Source organism: Bemisia tabaci, chromosome 5, assembly GCF_918797505.1.
Source record: "Bemisia tabaci chromosome 5, PGI_BMITA_v3".
In the NCBI taxonomy this organism is placed as follows: Eukaryota; Metazoa; Arthropoda; class Insecta; order Hemiptera; family Aleyrodidae; genus Bemisia; species Bemisia tabaci.
The window spans coordinates 56,821,590-56,846,890 of NC_092797.1; the positions used below are offsets into that span (position 1 = coordinate 56,821,590).

The following is a 25,301-nucleotide window of genomic DNA, read 5'->3' on the forward strand; positions in this document are numbered from 1 at the left end:
TTGAGTAATAAGAAATGTTTCAGATTAAATTCTTTGAATGCACAAGGTAGAAACTCTTTTTGAGTTTTTTTAATGTTGAAATGCAAACTTGCATTATTTGTATTCTTTGGTCAGCTTTTAGTAAAGTTTGAATAAATATTGACACATTTTAAAAGTGTTCTTCAGCTTTCAGTACTCCTTTTTGGATGAAAGTAGCTCAAAATAACAAGGAGGTATAACAATTTGATTAGGAGATAAAATTGATCAACTTACGCGTATGTAGTGGAACTTAATTTTTATTCATATTGAGTAAAAAAAAAGTTAATTTTGATTTACAAAGAAAAAGCAATGCCACAGCTCAGTGCAATATGCAATAATAATTAAAATACCAATGCAAGAGCTTGCTTGAATTGAAAAAATAAAAGATATTAATTACACAACCATAAAAAATGTAAAACTTATAAAATAATATAAAATGGATAATCAACAATGGCGGATAGACACTTACAGATGTCTCGAACTGACAATGTAGAAAAAGTCAGGACTTAAGGTTCTAGGACCATTTCAAATTCCTAAATACATAAATCAGATATTCAGGAAGACAATTATGACAATGACTCATTCCAGATTTGCCACTTTTGGTTTCCAGTATTCTCCTCTTCTCAAAACAATAGAAAACTGTGGAATGACAACAGTGAAAACTGTGTCAATGATTAAAAAAAGTAAGATAAAATGGTGTTTCTGGTGGGATTAGTGTAGGTATCAATGTGCAAATTTAGAAAAAAATGAAAGACGGGACATTATCATAAAGTTCCCCACAATCACAAATTCCTGAATGAAAAAAAAAGAAGAGAAACAAGTTGATATCTAATAATGTACTTCCTGATAGAAGCCAGGGTTTTTCATGCATGTTATGTCATACGAACTAAAGAAAATGAGCATTAAAATAGTAATTCTAAAATGTATTCCTAGTACTGTCAGTCTTCTATTGAATGTTCATTAAAATACCTACTCAAGAACCGAAATTTCAAGTGATTTCCTTGTTGTTGATAAAAAAGATTCTTTTTTAATTCAGAATCATGTACTCTAATTGTGGTTGGTTCACTAGCAATTGACTACTGGATATTTAAAATGTATTAGGGATCCCATCTGAACAGCTCGCTTACGGTCCAAAAAAGTATATTCCTTACCCATTCAGCACCCTCAATTCTAAACTTTTTCCGAATGAAAGGTGAATTTAATTTATGATTCAGACATCTATGATGAATCTAATAAAGAGGTTCTCAATATTTGAGTTACATTTTTGAAAACAATGAGCCAAGGTGGTATCAAATACTTTGGTAATGAGCTAAACTTAAAAATACTGCTTGTACGGTAGAGTAGATACGGGTTGAAATCAAAATTTTAGAGCAGGTTGAAAATTTTTTTTAAAAAAAGACAAATTTACAGAAGCAAGAGGGATGCAGTTCTTTCATCACAACTTGACTACTGTTATGGGGCTCATAGTTTTGAAGGGAAAGGGAGTCACGCTGCTAATTTGGCTCGCAGATTCTCAGCTAACTTGTCCATGAATTCAAACGTATTCAAGTAATCTTTGCGAGTGACATTGCTCATGCCTTTAATGCAAATGGCAAGATCTTTAGTCATGAATCCAGATTCAATGGTTTCAATACAGACTGCTTCAAGGGCATGAGCAAACTTCTTCAGTGCTTCATTATTATCCAGCTTGGCACGATGTTCAAGGCCCCTGGTCCAAGCAAAGATGGACGCAATAGGATTGGTGGATGTTTCTTGCCCTTTTTGATGCTGACGATAATGGCGCGTTACTGTTCCATGCGCAGCCTCAGCCTCAACAGTTTTTCCGTCAGGACAAACCAGAACAGATGTCATAAGACCTAAGGATCCATACCCTTGAGCAACAGAGTCCGACTGAACATCACCATCATAGTTTTTGCATGCCCACACAAATCCACCATCGGATTTCATAGCGTACGCAACCATATCATCGATCAATCTGTGCTCATACCAGATTCCCTTCTTTTCATAGGCTCCCTTGTACTCTTTGTCATAAATTTCTTGGAATATATCCTTGAACCTACCATCATACTTTTTCAGGATAGTGTTTTTCGTACTGAGATACATAGGATATCCTCTATCGAGAGCATATTTGAAAGATGAGTGAGCAAAGTCTACGATAGAAGAGTCTAAATTAAACATACCTAGCGCAACTCCAGGACCAGGATAATCGTTGACAGTGTACTCTAACTCTTTGTCACCAGCAGCTGAGGTCCATTTCATGGTTACTTTGCCTGCACCAGGAACCAAGAAATCAGTGGCTTTATACTGGTCGCCGTAAGCATGTCTCCCAATGATGATAGGCTTATCCCATCCAGTGACCAAGCGTGGAATGTTCTTGCAGATGATCGCTTCTCGGAACACTGTGCCTCCCAGGATATTACGGATGGTACCGTTCGGTGATTTCCACATTTGCTTCAGGTTGAATTCTTTCACTCTGTTCTCATCAGGAGTAATAGTTGCACATTTGATACCGACGTTGTACTTCTTGATAGCTTCAGCACACTCGAATGTTACCTTGTCGTCCGTCTGGTCACGATATTCCATTCCCAGATCATAGACATGTAACTCGATGTCCAAGAACGGGAGGATCAACTTCTCCTTGATCAAGTCCCAAATGATTCTTGTCATCTCATCACCCAGGATGTCGACAACAGGTCCTGCCTTGATCTTCGACATCGTCAAGTTTCGGTGCGATGAAATTGCAGAAAATTAAAACACTTCTTTGGACCGACCGGTTAGGTGCCGAAAAACGATAACGTGATACCTACAAGCTACGCACGTTAAATTGCCGGTGTGAGATAGAAACTTGAGCGTTCGAAACACGGGCTAAGGGTGAAAATTAACTGAAAGGCGACGGGCGTGACTCGCGACAGTGTGACAGTGTCTCGGAGCTTGGCTTTTATCACGTAATCGCTACGCCGATTTTTATCATCAGATACTCCTCACTTGCTCCAGGGTAAACACACTAACACAGCGCACGCGAAGAGATAAGGGCTAACGGACGCGAATCAAAAACAACACTGATGGGATGAGGATGAGGAAGGATGACACGTCGAATGCAGCAGGTTCGTCGCGCAAAACACAATCCACTTCGAAAAACCACTTGAGGAAAGATCGAGCTGGAATGGGCCAAGAGTTTCAATCTATCAGTGAAAGTAGAAAGTTGACTAGACTTGATACCACTTCGCCACAATCTCACACACGCACACAGACACACTTACAGCACACATCGAATCTACCCACATTCTTTACAACGCACTGTTGCCTCTTTACGAATTTCCATTGGTTTTATGGAGGGAATTCTGTTTGATAATGCTAATGTTTGGCGGCTTCATGAGTGTATTTTCCTCCCAAAAAATACTTTAAATTATATTATTGGCTTTTCAACGTAATCGGCGTTGTCCGTCACATTAATTGTAGCAATTTTGGACTTTGCCCTATTTGACAACTGAGTACTGGAAGAAGGCCTTGGAATCATGTGGTGGCTTATTTCTGATCCATGTTGACAAGTGCAATAGAAATTTTTAAAATTCATATTTAGTTTTTAGATGACATTAAATTGAATGCATTTATTCTGACAACGTTGCTAGTTAAAATTCGAGTTTTCGAGAGCGAGGGGTCGAATTTGACGTCATCAACGTCAACAAATGTCGACCGATGAATGTGATACACCTGCGCGATGTAACACCTTCAGTGATATGGTGTTTTTTATTTAATTTTATTTATTTTTATTTATTCTCTTAGGCAGTATTAAGTGTATTAATCATCATCTTTATTTCACCGTTCAATTTCTTATCTAATGTTCTCTGTTTATGTTTGAATTCTGTGATTATATACCTATTAGTCCTCACTCCATAGTGCCTCTGCATAATAAGATTTTTTCAATCAACCCATGTTAGTTCATTCTATTTCTCCGACTTACTAGCGGCCTCTTTCTTTGTGATGGATAGTTCGGAGTATGAAATGGTGAGGAACATGACGCTGCTATTCTTTTTTGAAAGACTGCTGGATAAAGGTGGCCCCAGGACTCTCCACGATCTCAGCTGCCAATTCGGAGCCAAAGGGTTCACCAAAGAAATGCGGCAAATTGCTGGCGGCTCTCAGTCTGGACTGAAAAAATTCTTGTCTCAGTATCCTTCTCTTTTCAAGGTTGACGGTGAGTTTGTGTATGATTCACTGGCAGTACCTGCAGCCAATGATGCAGAAGAGCAAGCGCCCACATATGTCAAATATTCTCCGAGAGATTACGCCCAGGAGGCTGTGGAATATTTCAGGAACAAACTCCTGCAATATGGAGTTGGTACAGAGGTGCCAATCATAAGTTTATATGGTCATAGATCGCAAGCATCGCCTGAGGTCAGACACATCTCAGGGACTAGGGATAAGGAATTCATTGAATTTTTAGCCCGCTATCCTGAGACCTTTGTCATTAACGACGGGACTGTTACATTAACTGAACACATTGGCAAAGAGAAGCAAGTTTTTCATGAAATTGAAGAAGCTCATATAGATCCTAGAATCACTTTCAAATTGATTCAGTTTTTCAAACAGTGTATCGAATCGAAAGGACCATCGCTCATTGACACTCTCTTCCATAGTGTTACATTGCAGTACTCCCCAGAGGTATGGTCATGCGTGTTTCAGACACCACAAGACTTAATGACATTCTTCAGAATTCACTCAAATATATTTAGCGTCCAATCAAACCTGATAACTTTAGTGAATCCACTAAAAAATGAGAAGAATGACTCTACCGCCAGAAATCAAAATCACTCACCACTTCCGAAGAAAGAAACAGTCATCAATAATGTCAACAGTCATGGAAACTTCATTCCCTTAGTGCCTCCAGAAACTGCCGAGCAAACTCCACCCATAGTTCCAAAACAAAACCAAACACTGAAGCAAAGAATCAACTCACTGGTTCTGAAAACGCTCGCAGATAACACTGTCAAAGATCGAAACTTCATCAATGCATCTGCAAACAACAACTCCTCAAATCATAGTACGGAAGAGAAAAAATTCAAGATATTGCAGTCAACCAAAGTTATTGCAAATCATAAAGAGTGTGCTCAAATTCTAAGTGACATAACTGCATCCTCGAACCCTGTTGTTGCATTTGATTGTGAGGGAGTCAATCTTGGAGTCAAAGGGACTCTGTCACTTCTCCAGGTTTCCCTCAGTAATGGGCAGGCCTATATTTTTGATTTGATCACATGCCCTCAAATCATCACGCAAGGAGGTTTTCAGGCATTTCTTGAATCGGAGTCTGTCGTCAAAGTAAGTTTCTTCCCTGGTAATGAAAACCTTTATTTATCAAGGAACTTACCTTGTGCAAACAAATATTATTGATGTCAAATATCCTCAGTGTGTACTTAATTAATAGGGAGATGAGATTCAACAACTTTCAGTTGAACATGCCCTACAATTCTCCAGCTAGCTCAGTGGCTATTGAGTCTCCATCTATTAAGGTTAAGATTCAAGAAGACTATCAATTTTTAGTTCTTGAAATCACCACCACTTTGATAAAAATGTAGAATTTAGCCTTACTGAAAATTTTCCTGCAAAAACCAAAATGTCCGTCTCCAAAGTAATAATAAGTAATGGAATGATTTCAGATACAACCTAACTTTAAAGGTCTAAAATTAATTCAATAGGACAGTTTTCAACCAATTCCTACCGATACTCTACTGTATTCTAAACATCAAGATGATTCTGGGTAGAAACATTCTGTAATGACTGACCTGGAGACAGACTTTCCGATTTTTCCAAAATAAGTTACTTAATATATTGACCTCCCACAGTGTAGTAGTTATCTTTCTGGCTCCATGATCAGGAGGTCCCGGATTCAATTCCTGGCTAGACAACCCTAAAGTTCTATTAAGGTTGTCTAGGGCTGGTTGTATAGGAAGGACCGAAGAGGGTGGAGAGAATTTTATTTTCTCTCTAAAGGTGATTCAAAATACATAATCAGAATGTTTTAAAGGTAACGCTAGTCTGAATCAAGAGAGCAAGTCTGGGAGTTTCGAGGAATGCCTTTAGATTTCATTCTTAGTTAATGGTTTTTCACTCCTCTTATTTTATATCTGTCCTCCATGATTCCAGGTCATGCATGACTGCAGAAATGATAGTGCTAATCTTCACTATCAGTTCGGAATCACTCTGAGGAATGTTTTTGACACTCAAGTGAGTACCTTTTACTTTACTGAGTCTTCATCTGGGGAACTAAGTAACAGCAGCGTTGAGACTGCGTTTAGCAGAAAGGAACCAAGTCACATCGGCTATTGACAAATTTAACTGGGCAATTTAACTTTTTACACCAGAGCATTTGTGCGAATTCCTTTGAAAATCTTAAGAAATTTGCTTCATACTATGCACAAAATTCACTGTAATTTGCTGAAATCACTGAAATCTGCACAATCTTTTTCATGTCAATAATTGAATGTGCCCAATCAAATGTGGCAAAAGGTAGCTGATGTGACTTGGTTCCTTTCTGCTTGGCGTGCTACATTTGCAGAACAGACTTCAGTTTCCAGAGGGGGTCATTAAACAGCACGAAAATTTGACATCTTACATCTTCACCTGCTTTAACTGCAATCTGAAACCAATCATTCGGTTTAAGCTTGTCATTTTAAAAGCCACCAGTTAAACTTTGAACTATATTGAACATATAACTACATTCTATGGTTCCATCTAGAACAAATTGATCGTTTTGATATGGATCGTTCTATCATGCTTTTTGAAGGCAGCCTAATTTAATGATGATATAAGTATTGAATGACATATCCCTGGAATCAGTCTATTGAGAAAGCAATGGAATGGAACAGAAAACTTTTCGTCATTGTAGCTCCTGAAAAAAATTAGCTCTATAAAACTGGAGGCAGGATAATTTACAATTTGAAATGGTTCCAAATTTTTGTGCATTACAGTAGAACACAAAGAATTAAAGTTGCAGTACTGACAATGTATTTTTTTAATTCATCCAAATGGAAAATCTCTGTATACACCAAGAGTTAGGGATTAACACCTTAAAAGAAGGAAAAAATTCAAAGATTTGTTTCAAGTTTAATAAGGAGCTATTTTGCAATATATGCTCTATTTTAGAAGCTTTAAATTTACAATCTAAGGTAAAAAAAAAATAGAATTGCAAGAGCGAAACATTGCTTTAAAATTTGTGTCTTGTTTGCTCTTTTTTCCAGGCGGCTCATGCAGTTCTTCAGCTTCAACATACTGGTAAACCAGTCTACAAAGTGAAGAATGTGAGCTTGAATAAACTTTGCGAACTGTACCAGGTGCCGCAGAATTTCCTGAAAGAGCAACTCAAAGCTGTGTACCGAAGAGATCAGCGTTATTGGGCTCGACGACCTCTTTCACGAGACATGATCCTCTATGCTGCAACAGATGTTCTAGTTTTAGTACCTCAACTTTATGATATTTTGCTCAAGTGAGTATTTATTTGGCTTTTCCCCTTCAAAACATTGACTTATAATACAATCTAGACCGCCCGCTAGGCCCGACTTTAGGCGGGAGAGGTAAGACAGCTAGGGGAGTAAAGCAAGGTAAAGACGCCCCTTCAGCTTATTTGATACAACCTGATTTACGTGTAGTGCTGACCACGACGACTATGACTTGCGACGTCACTCGATGGCCTATATTCTCAGCTTTGCCACTTCGGCACCCTTTTTGTCCATACCTGTAGTATAAAGTACCTTGACAAAGCAACCTGGCAAGCTGGTCGGCAGTACATGCAATCCAGGTTGCCTATCGTCTCATTTTTATTCTATCTACGAGGGGTATTTGTAAAGTAAGTTAATTTTTATCATATCTTCTACACTAATGAAGATAATTTCAATCTGTAAAAAGCGTTTGAATTGTCACACTCTCTGCTTTTCAAAACGTTTCAGTTTTTGAAATTTGGTTTTCCAAGCGACGAGTGACATCAGTTTTCCCACACCCGTCTCTCACCTCCGCAAGTCCAAAATTTACGAGCACTCAGGAGGTGGCAGGATGATAGCATGCGACTTCATTCTGCAAAATTGTCGAAGTGCGATTTTTCGTTCAAAATTTAATAGTTTCATGTTTGAGAAAACTCTACCTTACTTTCCCGTGTAATCTCTAACTCGTTGAACACATTTTACATACCGAGACATGAGCTTCTTAATTCCATCAGTGGAAAACTGTCGATATTGTTTTTGCAACCACTTTGGTACAGCTTCTTTGAGCTAATCGGCGTCCGCGGAACTTTTTCCGCCAGAACCCTTCTTCAGCTCTGGAAATGAGTGGTAAATCACTTGCGGCAAGATCCTGGGAATGAGGGGAAAGGTCCCATTTAAAGGAGATTAACAACTCGATGCTCACATGAGCTGTATGCAGCCTATAGCGTTGTCATGAAGCAGCAACACTTGACGAGACGAAAGACCAGAGTGTTTTCTTTTCATTGCTCATTTGAGCCCTTTCATTACATTACAGTTTCTGTCAGCATCAATAGTTGTGCTCTCCTCTAAGAAATCAATGAGTAACACTCACTGAGCACCCTAAAAGACATCCGCAAATGGACGTGAGGTGGCAAGAGACTGGTGTGGGAAAACTCTTGTTACTCAATACTCAGCAAACCAAATTTAAAAATCTGAGACTTTTTAAAAAGCTGAGAGTATGACAATTCAACTGCTTTTCATATATTTAAATTATCTTCATTAGTTTAGAAGATATGATAAATACCAACTTACTTCAAGAATACCCCTCGTATCAGAGTAAACACCCAGGGGTTTTCAGAAATTGTGAATGAAAAGGATCAAACTTTTCTCCAACCCAATCTTATAAGCTCTTAATGATTATTAGAGCAAAGATATTTAGTGGATGGAAATGGTGTGAAAGAAAACTACGAGCGCAAAAGCACATTTTAAAATAAATTGTAGAAATGTTTCCTCTTTTGTGTGTTTGATTCTTTTCGGAAAAAATGATAAATTTTGTCATTTTTGTTGAAACCTTCTTGTACCTAAGTTTTTTAAACCCTGCAGAGTAATCAGGAGTGGACTAATATGGATAAAGTCCTATCTAGCCTGCATAAAATAGCGCATCAAACATGTCTGGTCATGGCCAAGCCTGTTGAACCAGATATTGAATTAGGTTATTGGTTTTCTTTCAATGTAGAATCCTTTGATTCTCAACCAGTTCCCAAAAGGCTGCTCAAATCATGAACTGAACATTTTATTTTTCATACATTTTAAAATGTTTTCCCTCAGATCAAATCGGAAATTTTCCTTGGACTCAGCTCACTCATTTCTTTTGAATGATGCCATCCAATATTTACGAAGGATTTTATATGAACTGCCTCATCATAGCCTTGTTTCAAACCTAAGCACTATAGATTTCTTGTGAAATTAACAGTTCGTTGTCAAAATAAACGATTTGGGATCGTTTGAAAATGGATTCCCTCTTTGCCTAATAGTCTGCGTTGCTCGACTCTGTTTGAATTTTCTGATGACTTGTGTGTTTATGTATGAATACCCAAGGCCGTGAACCATTTTAAAGGTTTGAATTAATCGTTATGTAACGAGTTATCAACTTTGAATGAAGGATGTTTTATTTTTTGTCCTTATTTATTAGTATGTAAAAACTTCCGTAAGAAACTGTTTAGTTAAAATGCCAAATAGTAAAAGAAAGTGGAAAGGATGTTTATTTATCTCAGAGACAATATCTGCACTTACCAAGTTCAAGAATGTAAAACAATGACACCATACCTGCACATTGATACTTATTGTGTCCGCTAACAAGTTTAAGTTTACTTTTGATTATTCTCTGATAACCCTTGATTCAGCAACCCCTGACCACAACTATTTCTTTCAAATGATTCTCACAGATTTTCTTATAATGTTTTTTCTCTTTCACTAATTTAACATGTGCAATAGGTAATAGCTTTGTTTAACATGATTACCAATGTTTCCCATCTTTCCTGTAGAAGCCACAGAACCAAGTCCTTCTCTCTAATTAACTCATCACATTTTTATACTTGGAGAAAATGTCTTCGTTCAATTTTTTCCATGATGCTCTAAAACTCTGACACAATGTAAATGTAACCAAAACTCAAGGCTGACATAAAATGTGGGAATCAATCAAGTTTTTGCTAACAGTATGTAAATTTTTGTTTGTTTGTTTGTTTGTAACTCAAATTGCAATTTTTCTACTCAACTGAACGAAAATTATTCCCCTAAAAAAAAGTCGCCTCCATACCCTAAAGTACCTTTCCTGTGGACAATCACTTGCCTATCGACATCTATTCATTCATTTAAGATTGAGACTCAAGTATCTATTTTGTAAATTTCACTCCTCTTTTGAAATTCAACAGACAAATCACTCCAGATATGGTGCCATTATTGAAAGAATTGTGTGATGAACAAGTGTTTATGAATATTCAACCAAATGATGTGAAGCTGCGTAAACGTCAACGGAAAGTTGAAAGTGAAGTGTCGGATCTGCGTTCAAAACTGGCGCAATCAGCTCAAACAGGTCGCAATATTGTTTTGAGCAACAGAGAAATTAGGCTTCTAAGGTAAGTTCTAATTAATTTGGTTCAAAGACATATATGGTCATTATAGTTCCCATCAACTGGTCTTCAAAACATAATTATGTTAAACTTTATAAGATCCTCTCTGTAGGTTCATAGAATAAAGGAACGCAGCTCAAAGTCATTTAAGAAACAAAAGCCAACTACATATGTTCTAGCTCTGCTATTTGATAGTTTCTAATGATGATGGTAACACAAAATGTGATCTTGGTTAGATTTTAGAAGTTTTATGTTCGATTTCTCGAGCTTATCTACTTGAAATAGGTGGTAAGGAATTTGCAAAGAAAGTTGGTTTTTGTCTCTAATTTTTCTGTCAGTCTTAAGGTCCTAAAAAACACAGGAATGGAATTGCTCATTCCAAAGATTAAAAATGTCCACATTGGCTGTGCGTGTGAGTGTTACTTCTGGACTTAAAGTAAACGTAAAAGAAATGAACAAAAACTTTCAAAATATGTAGTTGAGAGGAAACTCTCTTTATGATTTTTCACTCACTGTGAATTAAATTCGCGTAAACAAAACAGAAACTACAACAAAAAAAGTCAGGAAAAAGGGAATTACCATCAAAACTTTGCTCAATTCTAAAAATCATTTGTATTGATGTGAACCTTGAGTAAAACGCTGCCACATAACTAGAACCACTACATTCAACATATAAAACTATATCTATATGTATAATTTTTATGAAATTTACTAAGAATATAATGAAGTCATGAAAAACTCAAAAAAGTGTGAGGTGCATTTTTGCAATAAAAAAGTGTTGAAACAGAAACCCTTATTGGAGTTGGTAATGTAGCATCGCGTCCATGATATTGGACTCCATGCTCAACTATAAAATGTTCAGTTGCTCATCTCGTCCAAGATCTTGGAATCCATGCTCACTTTAATTAGAGATAATTTTTTCGAAAAATCGAAGTGAGCATAGCGTCCAAAATTTTGGGATGCAGGTATTCTCTAACAATACACGAGCATAGGGTCCAAAAATTTACTAAGACAATTTTTGTAAAGTGAAGACGAAAAAATGTGTTCTTGAAAAAAAAATTGTGCATTGCTTAGGTTAGGTTAAGTTAGTTCAAGTTAGATTAGATGAGCGAAGTATACGATTTTCTGTAATGATGAACTTTAAAACTAAGGGAGGTCTACTTGCTTTTGGACTCCATGCTCAAGCAAAGAAGTGAGAAGTTTAGCGATGAGCATGGAGTCCAAGATCATGGACAAGATAAGCAGGCAATTATATCAAGGGTGAGCATGGAGTCCAATATCTTGGACGTGATGCTACATCATCTTGTAGGTTTTATTCACGAAAATTTACGAAAGTTTACTGATTTTTTAAAATGATACTGCTGGCAAGAATTGATGTTCCTCCCAAATGATCACTGCCTTAACATGAGACAAATTCTGAAAATCGCAAGGAAAGGAAGAAAAACATGAGGCTCATTTTTCATATGAACCTTGAATTTGCTGAAAATTTTAGATGAAGCTCACTTTGATATATATTCACTTCATCGATTTCATCTTCATCGAATTTTCTTATATTGTCATTAGGTACTTAGAACTTACTGATGAAGAAAAAGAAAAGCTTAAAGGGTCATACAAAGTTGCTCGGAAGCTAGAAAAGCTGCAAGGAAAAGGAAAGTAAGTAACCAAGCAATCTTTCCAGCTCATAAAAAAAATCAGTCAGAATCCATCCAGTATTAGGAGAATACCCAGCACCTTTTTCATCAGTTTGTAATCTTTTAAGTAACACATTTTTTTCCAAAGCGCTTAGAATGATAATATATTCGCTGGCTGGAGGCCAAAACAGCCTTAGTGATCAATTTCATCCAATGAAACATTTTCATCATGTTGCATTGCATGTAGGCGCTGTCTGTGGATCCTTTAAATAATTAATTGTAAAAACCTAATCACATATGAAACCGAAAAGAAGGACTAGCATCAGTTTTTTGCTCGTTTTCTTGGTCCGACAGGAACAATTCCACAAAAACACATTGGCAGTAAACATGTTCAAAACTTGTCAGTTATTGTTTTTCACCGAGTAATGGATGATACTTGTTTTCACTTGAAATCAACTGAGAAAAACGTGGCCTGAAAGAACCCCGCATACTCCTTATGGAAAAGTGCACCACAATTGATTTTTAATTTTTTTACTGCATTCAATTCATCTCAAGATGCTGATCAAAAGTAATCATTGTGTCAACTTTCTATGATGCACCGTTTTCGCACAATACGCCTGGAATGCCTCGATTATTTGGCGATAAAAAGTCAAAAAGAACAAGGCATTCAAGAACAGGCCTGATGTGAATATGGAAAAACGTAGCGAGTGTCCGTCTTCTTATCTATTCCTGCCTACTCTCTGGCTATCTCCCTCCCGCTCTCGTCCGTTTGACGTTCACTGTTTTTCTCAGACTTTCCTGTTCTTATACTCTCGAATCTGGTTTGGATGGTCAAGCAAAAGGCATGCAGAATCTGAGATAAGACTGCCACCCGGTGCTGGAGTTCCCCTAATTTCTTTGTTGACACACAACCGACTGTTCACTCAAGTGCTAAAATGAGGAATCTCTCTGACTCTTAATAGCCAAATAATTGAAGCGTTCTGGGTGCATTGTGCAAAAACGGTGCATCGTAGAAAGTTGGCGCAATGATGACTTTTGATCAGCATCTTGAGATAAATTGAATGCAATAACAAAAATTAAAACTCGATCGTGGTGCACTTTCCCATAAGGAGTGTGCAATGTCCTTCAGGTCTGCAAGATTTTATCCTTAGAAAACTTGATTGTCTTGTGCAGAATCGCTTAATGTCTATCATACATCTTTTAAATTGTAATATTTTAGCAACGCTGTTTGTTCCTTCATCACCACAAGTGTGACTTTGATTTTAGGGATGGTGAAGAAGGGGAATCGGGAGAATTCCAAAGTTTAGATAGTTATAATAGTGAGAAATCCTCTCCCTCAGACTCTTCCCTTAATGGTAAGTTTATTCCACACTAATTATCTCTGTGACGGATGCTATCCTATCTTCGAAATCAAATAAATGCCATATGTTTACCGGTTAGAATCCTACCCATGAAACTGATCTTGACATTCGTTCTCTTGAATTTTTGAAAAGTCAGTGTGGTTTTAGTTTTTGTAACTGGACAGTTTCAACTGGAATTAACCCGACTTAATGGACCATTGCCTAATTCTCTCTAATTTTTCATTTTTTTTTGTTTAAATAGGAAACTAAGTAGCACTGTAACTTTAAATTTTGTGAGTGATGTCCTCATATTCTTTGGGTAACTTTACAGAGAGAAGCTTTAAAAGCGTTGAGTAGAATATTTCTCTGTGAAAAAATAGAACACGAGAGGAATTTACGCAAGGTGAAAAGCAGTTCTGCTAATCTCGGCTAGATCCGTCCAGTCATCCAGTCTACTCCTGAAGTAAATATCGATGGCTGAAGTGCGAAAAGACGTATCTCTATGTGCGTTATTGTAGATTTCCTCTCATACTTTATTCTATCTTTCGAAATCAAGTCAGTATAATTTCCTGAAAACCTCCCTGATTTTTCCTTTCTGTTGGCTGAATATTGTGTATCCAGTTCAAGCTATAAAGTTGGCTTGTTTCTCTCTAAAGGAATAAAATGAGAGCCGAAATTTTGAAACACTGCAATGGAGATAAGTAGTAGCCCTTTTGACCATTGACTTGTTCTTTCTTTCAACTTTCAATGTAGATAGACCCACAGCGCACCTTAACAAACTTAAAAACTTGCAAAAATAGCAATAAGTAGAGTAAGTATATGGGGTGGGTATGGACACGTCAAACTATGAAGCTTCTAGGGCCTCGGGCAGCCAACCTTCTAACACGAAAAACACCAGAAAAGTGCTGCTGCCAATCTCCAGATTCGGAGACCAAACCAAGATGCCCAAGAATGCACACAAATGAGTGTCCTTCTGTAAATATGAGTAAAATGGCTAAACTATCCAAAGTCAAGTACAGTAGAGACTGCATGCCTAAAATAAGGGAACTAATCAAAAATGGATTCACATTGTCTTAACCCTCAGTGTAAAGAGACTCTACACAGAACCATCTTTTTTATATGGGATTTTAAAATGAAAAGCACTTCTTTTCAGAAAAATCCATTCCCGGGAAGATGTAAATTCTAGGTAAAATCTGAGGTCATATCTGTCTTTAGCAGAAAAAATTGAGTGGGTAAAGTTGTATTAGACACCTCAAAAAAAAAATTTTCACCCCTCTTTATAGTGGTAAAACAACTGAAATATTTAGAAGACGCTAAAACAGGGTAAAATGATAGGGATAAATCTCAAATAATTACATAGGTCTGCATCGAAGAAAACAAAGCTCTACATATTGTAGATGTTTTACATGTACTTTTTTACACTTAGTCAGAAAATGCTATCCATTTTTCTGTTCCATCAGGAATTTCTGGAAAATCGATTTTCTTGTAAAAGCAGGGTTTTCCGGGTAAAACTCAATTTTTAGGAAATAAACTATCGACATGTAATAGATGTTTTTGATGTGTTTTTTTAACTTTGAATTCGAAAATGATAACCGTTTCCTTCTATTCCATTAGGAGTTTGTGAGGAGCTAAATTTTTCCTGTAAAAAAGAGGATTTTCCAAGGAAAACTCGGTACCCTGAAAAACTTGTAAATTTCGACAAAAAAACAAGTCATTTCTTAACTCAGCGGCCGAATGTCCAAAGAAGTATGGGAGCTAGTCATTTCCTGCACTCTCCTGGTACATTGATTCTATGTAAAGAAAGTCCTTATGCTGAATTTTGTAGACTCAGCCGTTTTGCTACCTACCATTCAGGTTTCCGTCTGGCGAGATGCCTGCATGGCGCCCCGACACAAAACACATGAAAAGCATGTATCACATGTCGATCGTTTTTATCCTAAAAATTGAGTTTTCCCCAGAAAACCCTGTTTTTATGAGAAAATCGATTTTCCGGAAAATCCCGATAAAATGGAGCAACTTTGTCATCATTTTTGGACTCAGTTTTAAAAAACACAAAAAAACATTTACTACATGTTGGGGTTTATTTCCTGAAAATTGATTTTTTCTTGGAAAACCATCTGTTTTACGAGAAAATCGATTTTCCGGATAATCCTGATGGAAAAAAAGAAAATGTTAAGCATTTTCGGACGGACTGAGCGTAAAAAAATACATGCAAATCACCTACCATATGTGGAGCTTTGTTTTCAGATGCAGACCTATGTAATTATTTGAGATTTATCACCTTCATTTTACCCTTTTTTAGTGTTTTCTAGATGTTCCAGTTGTTTCACCGCTATAACGAGGGGTAAAAAAATTTTTTTGAGGTGTCAGATACAACTTTTCCCACTCTGTTTTTCCTGCTAATGCCGAATATGACCTCTGATTTTTTCTAGAAATTACACATTTGTCGGGAAATGGAGTTTTCTGAAAAGAAGTGTTTTTCAATGTAAAATCCCATGTAAGAAAGATGTCTCTGTCGGCACGGGTTAATATCATCCGATTTGGCTGAAACTTGGCAGGGAGTGTTTTTTGATCAAATGGATCAGTTCTAGGGGGTAAGACCAAAAAAATTCGGAAAATATATTTTGTTGTGTGTAGTTGGGCCACCCTAGCGCAGCCTGCGCCTCTCCGCTAACTGGGTCTGTCTGACGCTGCCTGATGCCACATCGTGAAAAAGCATCCTGAAAATCTAGCTAATACCCTATTTCTTGGGATCAATTTGAATATTTTTGCGAGCATTAATTTTATGATAAGGGGGGGGGGGGAATGAATTTGTCCTTATCAAATACAAAACTATAAAACTTATCCATGCAACAAGCTGTCATTTCTTTAAACTGACATGAAATAATGTTAATCAATTTTGGGTGAATATGGCAACGATGGACGGAACTAAGAGGCACGGCCGAACTGGTAGCAAAGTGTGGATGATCAATTATGATATTGCTCCATTTGAAGTTAAGATCGACTATGAAGGTGTTCGTTGCGAACATCATCGATCCTTTTCCATAGGTTTAAATGGCAGATCAATCGATATATTGCTAAGAAAGCCAAGCCCTTGCCAACAACTAAATGGTTTTTATGTTGTATTGAGTTCTTGGAATAACTATCTAACCATAGATTGCATAAGTTCTAAAACTCGCACAGAATTTTTTTTAGAAAAATCCTGTTTATTCCGGAACTTTTTCGATTTGAGACCAAAATTTTTGATGTTACAAGCGGATTTCCGAAATAAGTGTTTCCGATTTATGTGGGAATTTTTTACATTGTTCTCATAGGCGAAAAAACGGGACTGCGCGAAAATAATGATATAAGCGGTTTTCTGTTATAAACGTGAGTTGTTATATGCTGTCTTTACTGTACATGCTTTACAAACGACAGGTTGAAACAATTTTAATACCTAATAAAGAATTCTGGTGAATTTGATTTCACAGGTTGACTGCTCTTTTTGACTCTAAAAGCTCCATAACTTAGCGGCAAAATTACCAACTTATCTGTACTCTCCCCCTACAGGCACTCGAGTTTTAAGAATCAGTTGAAATTTTGTTCATTAAGCATATATAAGCCAAGAAATTTTGATTATTTTCACTTAAAAAGCAATCTGTAACTGTTTCAGAAGCCTTGTCTCCAAACTCAGAGCCTCTGAGTTTGACAGAATCCATGCAGCTGATGGATAATATACTATCAGACAAGGAAATGGACCGTTTGGACAAGATGGAACGTTTGGAGGAGCTCCTGACAGCAGCAACTATGAGCGCCAGTGCACCAGTGTCAAATAGTTCAAAAAGCAAGCTTATAGAAACAGGATCCCAAACTTTATCGACAGGCGACATTGTTATCACAAAAGTTTACTGTGATGACGACACCTCGCAATTGACTCTAACGAAGAAATAAGCTATTCCGATTTACCCCTCCACAAATAATTTTTCAGAATGAGCAGTTTTATTCAGTAATCATTTTTACCCACAACAAATTTTTACAAAATTATCTTTATTCCTACAGTCTGTAGGAAAAGGGACCTTCCGGCTAAGAACTCGAAAATACATTTTTGGTACCCCCTTTTGGAAGAGATTTCTAAAAATAAGTTTGTGTGATGAACACTGAAAAATGTCAAATCAAACCCAAGTTTTGATGGATTAAGTTTGCAAGTCAAAAAATGTATTGTTGAGAAGATTGCAACTAAACTTTTATCGTGCCATTTTTGCAAAAATCGTTGGATTAAATTGGAACTCATGCCCTCTATTGACATCAATACAAACTGCACCTTGAGCAAACTTTTTGTCAATATACAAGGCCGCCTTTCTGTAGAAAAATTAAATACCCTCTAGTAATTAATTAGATTTGACACAAATCTTCATTGTGAAAAATTCACCACCAGGAACTGAGGTCCCTTTTTCACTTGTTGGTCACATTTACAAGTCTCTTTCTCTTTCTTACTTTTTTTCTTCAAAACTTCTTCCACAGCTTTTGATGCTGAAAAGTTCTCGCATAAGTTTCTTTTAACTTTTTAAAGTAAATTTTTATTAACAAGCTCTGATTTATGTTGCATGTAATCCAAATGTAATTGATATCGACTCTCAGAGCTCCAACTCAGATGGCAATGGGAGTGATATCTAAGATAATCAGAAGTTATCAACGTACTGACTGCGATATTAATTTAATTTTTTTTATATTTTTTAGCGGCTTTTTTTATTCAAATAATCTATTGAAATTAGATAGTGTTTGAAAAAGTTTATCTCTCTGTCTTGTATTGGTTTGTGAAGAAACCGACCACTTAGCCTGGGGTATTTTCGTTTGTTCTGCTACTCAGTCTGATAGTCACAATCTGCTCTAAAAAATTGAATGTATCATAGGACTGCATCTATATCTTGTGAGCATACGATACATTTTTGATTCTTGGAAGTTTCCATGACCGAACAGTGGCCTATATCACCGTTAATCATTCAAACTCATTCTTTTATTTGTCTTTAGAAATTTCCTGTTCCACTGCCGTAAAATTATGGTAGTTTTTGTGCCACCATTTTGCGCAAATGCTATTTGTAGGAATGTTTTAAACCATGATCTGCATGTTTGATATTTGTAATGATTGCTCAGAAAAGTTTTATGTAGAAATTTTTACGGACAGCTTGTAGCATGACTCAACAGTGCTGTTGATGATATCAAGGAAATGCCCCAGGCACGAGACTATGGCTTCAAGATAGCCTGGACCATAAGTTTTTTGTGATATCAACACAATAAAGCTTGATCCGTGTAAAATAAAAGGCTCAAAGCTGGTCAAGTGAGAACTTACAGCTGATTCATGTTACCAGGCGTTAGCTTTCGTAAGTTTTCCCAGACCAAAAGATGAAATTCAGGTTGTTTATCTGTGAATATCCCTGTATTTTATGGCTGATATTTCATGCGGTTTTTAAACTTGATGTTAGAACTCTCAGTAGCAGTGTCTGTGATTCGGCTTTAGTAATGTGTGATATGTTAAGAGCTGATACTTATTGTTAGCGGAAGTTTTGCAAGTAAATAATTTACATTTTATTATTTTCGGCCATGTAAGTTTAAGATCTCCGATGGAGCTCCTAAGTGACACAATATCTTTATAGAGGGACCACCAATCACCATACCCAACGAGAACGCCAAAAGTCAAAATGGCAGGAACGGAAGTTCTGGTCAAAGACTCTGAGAAAAATCTAAAGTTCTGCGAATATTGGGTAAAATGCCTAAATTCTAGGGGGTAACCCCAAAAAAGCACAGATTTTGAAATGCGCTGAAAATTCAAAAAATCCAGACTTGAAAAGACAAACCAATCAGAGCTGCTTGCATCTTGTCAACAACAACAACAATGACAAAAATAATTGCATCCTAGTTCTCCATTTTATTCTCACCCATATTCCTGAACTTGATCCTTGTCCCTGCATCGGGTCACTTAAGAGCTTCAAAATATTTAAGCTTTTTTGTACTTAATTTTTAATTTAGGAAAAAAGTGCTAAAAAATATCGCCCGTTTCAATGCTTCATGTCTGATTACGCTTTTAAAAACTCTAACTTTGTGCTATGGGCAGAATAAGAAGGAAATGGAATTTCTGCTAGGTACTTCATTCCTTCTTCTGGTTTTGAATTGCTCCTAAAATTGACAAGAGATGGATGTTTTGTCATCATATAATTTTACTTCAGTAATCAGCCTTTAACATGCTCAATTTTAAGGGAAGACTCTTTTCATGAGTCATTCTTTTTTTAAAACTTATCGTTCAACGAGAGGAGCAGCACTCAAAGCAAACTGTATCAACTGCAATAGTCGGACGTTTATCTGAAGAAAGACACGAGTGCTATTTGATTCACCTGGTGTCAACGTTTTTCTTCAATTGAGTCGTTCAGTAGGCACAACCCTAAAATTAAAGCTAAAGCTACCAATCAATCAACTCGGCGCCTTCCGGACGGAAGAACGTAACTCCATTCCGAGGTTGCAAAATTCACTCAAACGATTTAATTGTTTACAAGAATGTACCGGGGCAATTTTATCACAAAATGTTCATGATATTTACATGATATGAAAAGAAAAATAAGTGAGATTTTCAGCTAGAAAAGCCCAAGATTCCTCTGATTAAAATAGAATTTAAGAAGGAAAATGTAGCATTACTCAAATATAATTACGTTTTTCATGAAGAGAACGACCAACTGTTCAGCAGTTGCTCAAAGTTGCCAAAAAACAACACAAGTGATAACACTAAGTTCATCATTTCCACCCATCAGTTTCATGTTTGAATAATCAGTTTGTTTTGTGCTACTCACCGACAAAATCACCTTCTTCACCTAGTTATCAGACCAAACGAGGCCTAAAAATCCTAAAAACTAGAATTGGTATGAGCTGTAAGTCGCAACGTACGGAATTTTCCCCGTTTAAACTGCTGCCCTGGCTGCAATGTTGCAATTCCTCTCCTGACAGAAATATTATGGTGCCTACCCTGGGAGTTCTTTACCATCGGAAGTTTCAGTATTACTGATTAAGTTGTGTCTCTTTAGGAATGAATATCAGCTGTAATTGTTTTTCAACCTGTAAATTTAGTATAAAGAGTACTAGTCGTATTGTTTTAAGGATTGTCGTGAAATTCTGCATTTTTATAAGACAGTTTTTTGTAGCTGTTTTCTCATTTGTAGCATGATATTCAGCTCTATCCAAAAAAAAAAAAAAAAATAGTTTTGATGAGAGAGAATGGATCAGCAGAAGGAGAAGTCTGTGTCAGTTTCAATCTTTTTTTTTTTTTTTTTGCTCCCTAGCTCTCAAAATGTAATTCTCAGTTATCACAAACCAGAATAAAGTATTTCTTCAGATCTATTTTCTTAAATGTAAAGTAGAACAATTTGTTTATTGATTGTAGAATTTACAAACCACAGGAAAAAACCCACTTTTTTGGAAGTGCAAAAAAACTGTGTCCCTTATCTTAAATGATAGGGAGGTAATAATTCGTAGAAATTGCTATGTAATAATTAAAGTAACATATCAAATATTTGTTCCCATAGAGAGTGATAGAAAGTATCTCTAAAAAAAAAATACCGTCTAATTATCGAGGTTTTTATCAGCCTTTCACATAGAGCTTATTATGCCCTGACACATGACTTAAATCTGTGATCATTCTTATTCTCTCGTACTTTTATAATTTTAGTATTTCCTTGTACTGAAATTATTTTTCAGGGAGTCTGATTGCAATATATTTTTAAGACAATAATAATAATTATATATTAAAAATTAAAGATAAAAACTTATTTTTAAGGACTATGTGTCATAAAAGTTTTATTTATTGTTAAAACTACCTATTACTAACAGGAATTATCATTGTGGGATATAGTTTGAGCTATTATTATCTATTCAAATTAAATGGAATCGACTGATTAAAGATTCTGCCTCTGAGCCGTTTTAAAATTATATTATTGCGTGCTCAGCTCACGGTTTTCTCTTTTACTCAAATTAATTTATTCTGTAATTGCCATTATCAGTTGTCATACCGTCCAATTTTATCAAGTGCCTGTTAGTGCCTTTTTTAGTAACCAAACTGTGCTGAAAAGTTATTTAAATCTGATTATGTTCACACAAATAATTTGGTGTATGTTATTAGCCAAATTTAAAACTCAGTTCAGTTACTTTTTAGAGAATTGTACTTTCGGCCAACTAAATGCAATGGAAATGACAATCGGAAAGATGTGGTAAGCTTTTTTTACCTAAACATATTTGATCTATCGAAATGAATTTGGAAGTTATGAGTATTAGCATAAGACTTGCATTTTAGAAGTACATTTGTCGGCAACAATGTCTGAAATTGTTGGAAGAATCATTGAAAAATTTCCACTTTTATACAACTTTGCGATCCATTGAATTTTGTGCAGTGATCTTGTCTCGGTAAATGGAGATGAAGGAAGTTCATTAAAAACTTGAATAGTCGGAAGCTTGTGAAGGGGGAAAAAGTATTATTATTGAGATTTTTTTCCTTCTTATAAGACATTTCATAAATTGAAAAATCAGAAATTTTTGTTCTTGATTATAAAGAAAATGGCTTTGTAGCCTGTCATCTGAATATTTGATTTTAACTCCAGGCAAGAGCTTTCAAAATTTTGCGAGTTCATGATTGTATTACATACATTATTCGTACCAATTTAATTTCTTCATATCCACTGACAAAACAGTGTTCAAAACTGTGAAACTAGGATAAAAAATATTTGTCCATTTCCTAGTGAGACAAATATTTGTTTGAATTTTTATCCTGAACCTCAGAAGGACCAGCCTCTCATAGAGATTAAAAAATCTGATTTGATTCGCTCCATTACAAGCTTTTGATAGGTCAAAAGTAATTAAAAATTCTGTAACAGAATTGAGTGTCCACCTAATGTAATAATTTCCTGATCAATACAGATACCAAGTAACCAAATTTACTAATTTGTATGGTAGGAAAAAAAAACAGACAATCATTATCATTTTACAAATGCTAAAGATATGCCTTGTATAAATCTAATTATGCTCATATCAAGTTACGCTTGGAAAATGTACCCTCACTTCAACTATAAGTAATTGCGCATTGTAGGGCTGATATTACTATCACAATAATTTTCCTATCAAATTTTTGTCTGTATCTTCTCTCATTCATAGTATGTGTGTAGTACCATGGTATTACCAGTATGTCTTTGTTAATATCACTGCCCCATACTATGAGACTCAGAACCCCAGTATTTTTATGTGTCTTGTTGCGAATTTTTAATTTGAACTTGAAATATAATTAAAATAATTTTTTCCCAGCAGCAACTGAACTAAAGTAGAAAAAAAGAGAACAAAAACGTAATTCAGTTTCTAAGGCTGAATTGAAAACTATTAATGACTTAAAGAGGCCAAAATACTTCCGAGATCATATCAATCTGCTGAGTTGTGTTGTATGTGTAGTACAAGAGAGCCTCCCAGAAAGCTCTTTGTCTTCTTGTGCGAACTTGCCTTAAATTTTGGTAAAGGTAGTGTCGCAAGCCAAGCACACTCGGTTTTACAAATTATTTTCAGCCCAGTTGTAACTGATTCAGTTAAGTCAAAAGTGTCTCCATGACTGTACAGAAGTTCGTCAACTTTCAAGTGTAATGAATCCACCTTAAGTAAATATCAGCGAATCCTTGTCACATTTATCTCAAATATCATGCATCCCTCGTGAAGAAATGAAAAACAGTTGATGATACGTGGAAGTTATCTTAACACTACTCAACAAGTCTCAAAAAAATATCCCTCAAATGATCGTGTATTTTTAGTCATAAGGAAATGAGGGAAGAAGTAGTTTTGCGTTGCATAGTAGCAATCATACTCTTAATGGATTACACATACACTTCTTTTGCCTCCCCCCCCCCCTCAATCAAAAGGATAGAGCAAATTAGCTATGCCAACAGAAGCGGAAGTCCCAGAGGGTTTAAGATGAGCATTGATCTTAGGATTTTTGGGTAGTGCCTTTTTGATTGGTGAGTCATAGCAGATGTTGTCACCTAGATCAATTAAAATTTACCTTTTTGCTAATAGTGTATTAGATTTGGGAGCATCAAAATGCCCCCGGATGCATAGCATGAGAAGTGTTAAGAAGCTGAGAAGGAAAATCGGTAACTTCGGCACCTATGGAGTATTCGCTTCTGTTGACTTGTCAGTATATTGCACGTTGAAAGCTTTGAAGTTTTAATGTGATACTTGTCTGATCATCCTGAATGAAAACTATTGATGTATCAAAAGAGATTATAATTTTGGTATGTCTAGGTGTACCTCCTAATTTTAGCATGAATTAGCTGGTGCAAGGACAAGTTTGAAGCAATAATCAGCTTTGATTAGCAAATTCAAATGTCAACGACGAAATTCTCAAGAGACATATCTCGGTCTGTGACACTGCAGACTTCTCGTCATACTTTATTTTTCAAGTGGAAATCCTCTCAACAATAATTCCAAAAATCTGCCGTGATTGTTTTCTCTTCGAAAAGAAAGTTCTGTGAACCTTTCAAGGAATAATGTTGATTTTTTTTCCCCTGAAAAAAAAAAAAAATAAAATAGGAGCAGAGCTGTTTAAACACTGCAAACGAGATATGTGACTTGAGAGTTTCACCGTCGATTTGTACTACTGTATAAAAACCTGTAGTTCTCTGATCATTGATAATTTTTTCTCACCGCGGTGCATGTGAATACTTTTAATACTGATGATAAATAATAAAAGAAGACCTGTTTGTTAAGTTTTTTCTATTTATTTTAAATATTTACTTGCATTCGATTAAATCATTTAGTCAAAAATCAAGTGTCAGCTTTTTATTTTTTTATTTGTACTAAACAACCGCAAATATCACAATTAATACGTGAATCCCAAAAAAATTGCTCAAGTTTTTCCTGATTAGCATCATCCTAAAAGACATGCAGTTAGATCTGTCGTTCCTTTTAATAAATCTAAGGACAGAGACTTTCTCCAGAGAACCTATCAAGCGAAGTGGGAACACAAGTATTGTTACAATGTTACTGACAAAATAGCATTGTGACAACGTTTTTGAAATTATTTCGGCAAACCATAAAGCAGGTTACCTAATGTTAAGGTTGTTGCCAGTCAAGGAATTTGAAAAAGTAAGGGAAAACGTCGAAACTATGGGGAAATTATGAATTTTTTATGAGGGTAGCAAAAGAGTGAAATCAAGGAGAAGGTCTTCTGGGTACTGAAGAGACCTCCTGTCTTGCCCTCCTATCTTAGTTGAGTTTGCCTCGATCGGAAAAAACTGGGAAATGTCAGGAAATTTCAGAAAGTCAGGGAAAACCTGGAAATTTCAAGGAAAGTGACAGCATCATCTGGGAAAAAAGTCACCCTTGTTTGCTTTCTAGAATGAGTTTGACATTTCAAACGACCAATTTTGCCTGAAAACTATTTCAATTGTCTTTTTAACCATCCAACATATCTTTAGTAATGTCAGGGATTTTACCAAAATATGTCAGGAAAATGAATCAGTTGTGCTGGTCACAGAATCGGGTTTGGATGATTGGTCTTCGTACATTAACTTAAAATAATAAGATCTGTACAAACAGCAACTCTCTACTTTCGTTAACAGAGATATCTCGCTTTGAAAAGTCGGGTTTTTGACGGCATTCACAGCGGTAGTGACACCCTTGGTTTTTTCTCTTCTGTTGGAACAGTGATGCAGAGGGTGCAACGCAAAACTTCAACGACATTTA

General features: G+C 36.1%; 2 protein-coding genes across 3 annotated transcripts; one reads left to right on the top strand and one right to left on the bottom strand.

The window, feature by feature from the left end:
• Nucleotides 1–257: 257 nt before the first annotated feature.
• On the bottom strand, nucleotides 258–3,256 carry Idh (isocitrate dehydrogenase [NADP] cytoplasmic). Its single transcript, XM_019042067.2, has one exon. The coding sequence runs from the start codon at nucleotides 2,731–2,733 to the stop codon at nucleotides 1,504–1,506; it is 1,230 nt and encodes a 409-aa protein (XP_018897612.2). The 5' UTR covers nucleotides 2,734–3,256; the 3' UTR covers nucleotides 258–1,503.
• Nucleotides 3,257–3,680: 424 nt separating this feature from the next.
• egl (Egl_like_exo domain-containing protein) lies at nucleotides 3,681–24,384 on the top strand. Of its 2 annotated transcripts, none has more exons than XM_019042066.2 (7): nucleotides 3,681–5,334; nucleotides 6,160–6,240; nucleotides 7,254–7,498; nucleotides 10,400–10,603; nucleotides 12,161–12,250; nucleotides 13,495–13,583; nucleotides 17,224–24,384. In XM_019042066.2, the coding sequence occupies exons 1-7, from the start codon at nucleotides 4,000–4,002 to the stop codon at nucleotides 17,496–17,498; spliced, it is 2,319 nt and encodes a 772-aa protein (XP_018897611.2). In that variant the 5' UTR covers nucleotides 3,681–3,999; the 3' UTR covers nucleotides 17,499–24,384. The 2 variants fall into 2 exon arrangements, with proteins under 2 accessions (XP_018897611.2, XP_018897610.2); XM_019042065.2 differs by having other exon boundaries at nucleotides 3,684–5,334; nucleotides 17,221–24,384.
• The last annotated feature ends 917 nt before the right edge of the window (nucleotides 24,385–25,301 follow it).

What these genes read in the sequence shown, in the direction of transcription:
- egl (XM_019042065.2), top strand. Translation starts at nt 4,000, where the DNA reads ATGGATAGTTCGGAGTATGAAATGGTGAGGAACATGACGCTGCTATTC. An exon ending in GGAATGTTTTTGACACTCAA is followed by an intron (nt 6,241 to 7,253) that starts GTGAGTACCTTT and finishes TCTTTTTTCCAG; the next exon opens with GCGGCTCATGCAGTTCTTCA. An exon ending in AAGCTGCAAGGAAAAGGAAA is followed by an intron (nt 12,251 to 13,494) that starts GTAAGTAACCAA and finishes CTTTGATTTTAG; the next exon opens with GGATGGTGAAGAAGGGGAAT.
- Idh (XM_019042067.2), bottom strand. Translation starts at nt 2,733, where the DNA reads ATGTCGAAGATCAAGGCAGGACCTGTTGTCGACATCCTGGGTGATGAG.